The 5243-nt window shown below is 36.0% G+C and overlaps 1 protein-coding gene across 5 annotated transcripts in view; it reads right to left on the reverse strand.

The window, feature by feature from the left end:
* Window positions 1-206: 206 nt before the first annotated feature.
* Window positions 207-5243, reverse strand: part of GGNBP2 (gametogenetin binding protein 2) — a 33014-nt gene continuing 27977 nt past the window's right edge. For all 5 annotated transcript variants that reach the window (XM_008578512.1, XM_008578510.1, XM_008578511.1 and 2 more), the window contains 5 exons: window positions 3593-3740; window positions 3114-3239; window positions 2881-3029; window positions 2108-2356; window positions 207-1123 (listed from right to left, as the gene is read on the reverse strand). In XM_008578512.1, the coding sequence (XP_008576734.1) occupies window positions 920-1123; window positions 2108-2356; window positions 2881-3029; window positions 3114-3239; window positions 3593-3740 (876 nt within the window). In that variant the 3' untranslated portion in view covers window positions 207-919. The remainder of the gene's footprint in view (window positions 1124-2107; window positions 2357-2880; window positions 3030-3113; window positions 3240-3592; window positions 3741-5243) is intronic.

Genomic DNA, 5243 nt, shown 5'->3' on the forward strand with positions numbered 1-5243 from the left:
AAAAAAAAAAAAAAAAAAAAAAAAAAAAAAAAAGAGGTGGTTCGTGTTATGTACTAGGGAACTTTTTTTTTTTTTGTCCTTTTTGAGACCGGCCACACCGCGCTCAGCCAGTGAGCGCACCGGCCATCCCTATATAGGCTCGGCCCCTACTAGGGAACTTTTAATAGCAATTAAAGTCTCATGAGAAAGTAGGATGCTAGCCAGTATTTGATGATATCACAACAAATTTATTCTTTCAAAACACTGGAAACTGTGACCTCATGGTGCAGTGGTAGTGCGTCTGAATCCAAAAGACCGGAAACTGCTTTTCTCGTTTGTCAACTCTGATCAAGGGAAGAATTTTGTCTTCAGTAATCTGTGTCTCTAGTCTCATTTGCTCTTCATCCTCTCTAACATCAACAGTGGCCAAGTACCAAGTCCACAAGTGGCAAATAATAAAGTATTGCCACACATTAAGTAGAAACATGTACACCAAATTTTACTATGCGTATTAATAAATACTCTTTATTTTAAATTTTGCACATTGCGCTTTAACATTACATCCAAACATTTCGCAAGTGGATGTCTACTTTGTAAAACCATATATTCAGCTCATTGTCATTTCTGTACAGAAGTGTAAGTACAACATTACTTTTGCCACTAAGTTGCTTTAGTAAGTCTCACAGGAAGAGAAACATTTAATGAAAAGAGATGGCTTAAATCATATGGCAGGCCTGCGCAGCCACACAACTAAAGACACAAGCCTGAAGAAATAACAAACTAATGAGGTTACCTCCACCGTCTCCCAAAACAAGAAAGAATCACATTGATTTAAGATAAAATTTTGCCATAAGTCACTAAATTAAGAGGTTTTTTTTGAAAGAGAAGGCGCAGTAGTCATCTTGAGTGTTTCATTAAAAGACAGAGCTATTTTATTTATTTAATTTGCTCCAGCTGTTGTCAACCAGCCACTACAAATGGGCCTTTTGTGATCATTTAAGCGGCAGTATTTGTTAAATTTCTCCTTCAGATGCTGTCGGTATTGTTCTCTATTGCTGTAGAAAGACTGGTTATTAGCCATAAATGACTGTATTTCATCTTGAGAGATAAAGATTTCCTCATCTGAAGTACATTCAGACTCATCCTGTAAATTAAAGCAGTAGTTAAGACTATGTCTTAAGAATGCAAAATGCTATGCTGATGTAAGACAGCTAGAAATGAACACAGTCTAGCTTTTTAGTTTCAATTCAGTTACATAAAGCCTTTAGTTGGAGTGTTTACAGAATAAGCATCATGTCACTCTATCTTAGAAAGTAAAGTAATAAGTGAGAATGAAATCCAACTCAACTTGGTTTAAACCTCTAAATCTATCATTTATCCTAAAAGCCTATGAGCCTAGCAGACTACTACCATACCTTTTAAGAAAATGGTTACAACTAGTTACCAAATTTTAAATAACCAGATTTATCTCTACCTGGTCCCATGTTGAAACATTTATCTCTACAAAGTAAGTAAATCTTTTTTTTACTTAAGAATAATAATCACCATCAAACTTATACCCATATAAAAAAGAAAAAAACTAGTATTCCGAAGGATTTTGGTTCCATTAGGACCCTCATGACTTTGGAAAAGACACCACTCTTCTCCCTCCCTCCTCCTCCAAGAGCCACACTTACTATATGGTGGGTCACCTGGAATCAGGTATAATTCATCTAAAGTCTCAGAAGTCAATTATAAAAGATTTTCCAAGCTCAGTTATGCTTTTATCCTAAAGAAAGTAACCTAGAAATCAGACTCTAGTTCAGATTCTATATTTTCTCCTGGTATGGAAGGGTGGCTACAATAAACTGCCACTTGGAAGAGGCAATTCACTCCTTGAAGAGGAGGCAGAATGCTGCCTCTATCCCCTTCTCCCAACTAAGGAGGACAAGGAAATGTGTTCTGGAGCAGTTGCATAAACCATGAGTGGAAGAGCAAAAATGAAGTCACCAAATAATAATGCAATACTACCCTTAATTTCTTAAAAGCTTCCCTCTACTCCCCACCTTAAACCCTCAAATACTATCCCCTTCCACATCTACCCCATGCACCAGCAGTTATCCATAGTAAGATATCATGAATTACTTACAAGGAGTTCGACTAAACTCTTGGCACCTTTTCCAGAATCAGGACCAAATGACGTTTCTGTGGATTCTGCAAACTGTGGTACATTTTTCCTGTGTTCAAACCAAGGCAGTGGCTGCCCACCCTTTTCAGAACTGCAACAGCTTTCAGGATGTGCATCTTTGGTCTTGTCACGATGAAACACTGTGTGCATGGTATTTCCTGAGGTCTCTCGATTACCTGGATCTGTAATACAGCTACCAAGCTTTTGGATCTGAAACCACAGCAAAGGATTTTCCAGGTAAAAATGCAGGGAATAATGCAATTATTCTTTAAATAAAAAATAAATGCCCTGACATAGTGTTAAAGTCCTTAGGAGGAATACTGAATAACAGCAGCAGCTGACATTTACTAGGCACTTACTGTGTATCAGATACTATGCTACCTGCCAATATAATCTCACTTCCCCTTCACAGAATCTAATATGATAGGGACTATTATTCCCATTTTGCAAATGGGAAAACTAAGATTGAACAAATTGCATAGCTAATAAATTAAAAAGCTTTATGAAAAGAGTGAATTGGATTTATAAATAATATGGACTGTCGCACAAACGACTACATCTCTCTTTCACACACGTACGCACACACCCACAAGATAAGCAACCAATGGAACTGCATCAAGTACTCATTCAAAAAAAATAAATCCTAGCAACTCAACTGCACACATGCCACAAAGAAAATAGGTTATTCTCCCTTCAATAGCAAAGGTTTCAGAATTGTAAGTTATAACACTTACATTTTCATCACATTTTAACATCTTGCTTTTCTTTTTCTTCTTTTTATTTTTTCCTTTTGTGGTGTTCTCTTCGGAATTTGCCCAACATTCAACACAACTATCACCATCATCCTCTTTGTCTTCACAGTGATGAACACAGGAGTCATCACCTGCAGAAATCAATAATCCTTCTTATTTATGGTCTTAAATCAGCCATGTAGTAGAAATAATTGGGATGCTTAACCTGAACCTACCGTGTTCATCATGGTTACAAATGCCTTCGGTGCAGGCAACATCTGAACCCTCCCGAGAACCTGTTTCACTCCCTTCCATGCTAGATGAATATCCACAATCACTACCATTACAGTGTGGAGATAAGCCTGAAAATAGATCAGGTATGAGTTACAGTTAACATACCAATCAATATATTAGGACAAAGAGTGAACCAACTGGGGACTAGAGAAAAATTTCAAAATTGATCACTTACTGAAAGTAGAAAGTAAATTAATGAAAATATGATCAGGATTTATAGTTTTTTGTTTTTCATCAAATAATAACAAATCAATAACATAAAGAAAAAGAAGGCATTAAGTATCTGACTAAATTATATGATATTCTTGGGGCTATAAAGCAGTTTTTAAATTCTAGATTCCAGAATCTCTAAAAGCTCTTACACTTAAAATGTAAGAAAGAATAGATTTGAGTTAATTTTAAAAAGAAATTATTTACCTACCTTTTTTAATTTTAGGAGACCCCAAAAGATTGCCACTGCTAGGACAGGTACAAGATGTATTTTCATTGGTAACAATTACTTCTACGCAACTATTACCATCTTCAGTGCTGCCACAGGCTTTGCAGCTATTTTCTATGAAGTCTGTTTCCTTTAAGGGTCAACATTAAGAAACAGTAAAAAGCTTTACCTCCATAATGGCTACATTTTAATTTAACTTTAACTAATTAGACAGAAGTTATGAGGTTAAGAATTGAAAAGACTATTCTTATGGAAAATCATTAATTCACTTCAAGACTGTGAACCAACTAAAAGCAAGTTAATAGTTAATGGTATGAGGAAAGTCTAGGATAGCAGTTCTCAAAATGTGTTTTGCTGACCCCAGGGGGTCCTCTAGGTCAAAACTATTTTCATTGTAACACTAAAAGACTATATGCCTTTTTCACTATATTGACATTTACACTGATAGTACAAAGGTGATGGTGGGTAAAGTTGATGGTACCTTAGCACAAATCAAGGCTATGGCAACCAAAGTGTACTAACAGTCACTGTATTCTTCACTTGTCAAGCACTTTAAGCAAAAATAAATAAAAGGATATTTCACTTATGAATGCCTTTGATGAAGTGGTAAAAATATTAATTTTATTAGATATCAACTGTGAACAAGTGTCTAATAGTCTATGTGACAAATGGGAAGTATGCTTAAAGCACTTGTGTTGCATACCAAGCACAATGGCTATCTCAAGGAAAAGTATTTGGGCAACTGTTTGAGTTGCAAGATGAACTAGTTGCTTTTTTCCTGGGACATCAATTTTACTTGAAAGAATGACTGAGAGACAAATGATCATTATTCAGACTTGGATATTTACCAGGTATTTTCTAAAAATGAATGAAGTCAGTCTGTCACTTTAAGGAAAACAATGAGCAGTATTTGTTGTTAATGACAAAATTCAAACTTTGAGGGACTGGCCGGTTAGCTCAGTTGGTTAGAGCGCTTGGTGCTGACCAAGATCCAGGGTTTAATCCCTGTACTGGTCAGCTGCCAAAAAAAAAAAAAAAAAAAAAAAAAAAAAACAAACCAAACTTTGAAACAACAATCAGAATTTTGGAACCTCGCATACAGCCCTGAAAACTTGAAGCTTATGTAGACTTTTCTGATAAGATCAGTAGTGATTTTTGACTTTTATAATTACCTGATACTACATAGTGAAATGACAATATCTGGAAGATTTGCACAAAATCATGCATGAGTAAAAGATCTATTCAAAGTGCAATATAGTCCAATGAATTTTAATTTAATAAAATATGAAAAGGTCATTCATAAGGTGTCATTCTACAACACAGCTAATCTTTCAGAAACTACCACCTGTTGAATTGTAATATCAAAGAAAAATATCCACAACTATCTGAAAAGGTTTATATTAAAATATGTCTCCCTAGAGCCGGCCCGTGGCTCATTTGGGAGAGTGTGGTGCTGATAACACCAAGGCCATGGGTTCAGATCCCTATATAGGGATAGCCAATTAGCTCACTTGCGAGAGTGTGGTGCTGACAACATCAAGTTAAGGGTTGAGATTCCCTTACCAGTCATCTTTAAAAAAAAAAAAAAAAGGCCGGCCCGGTGGCGCATTGGATAGTGCGCCGCTTGGGAAGC

This window comes from Galeopterus variegatus, unplaced genomic scaffold (genome assembly GCF_000696425.1).
Source record: "Galeopterus variegatus unplaced genomic scaffold, G_variegatus-3.0.2 Scaffold1704, whole genome shotgun sequence".
Taxonomy (NCBI): Eukaryota; Metazoa; Chordata; class Mammalia; order Dermoptera; family Cynocephalidae; genus Galeopterus; species Galeopterus variegatus.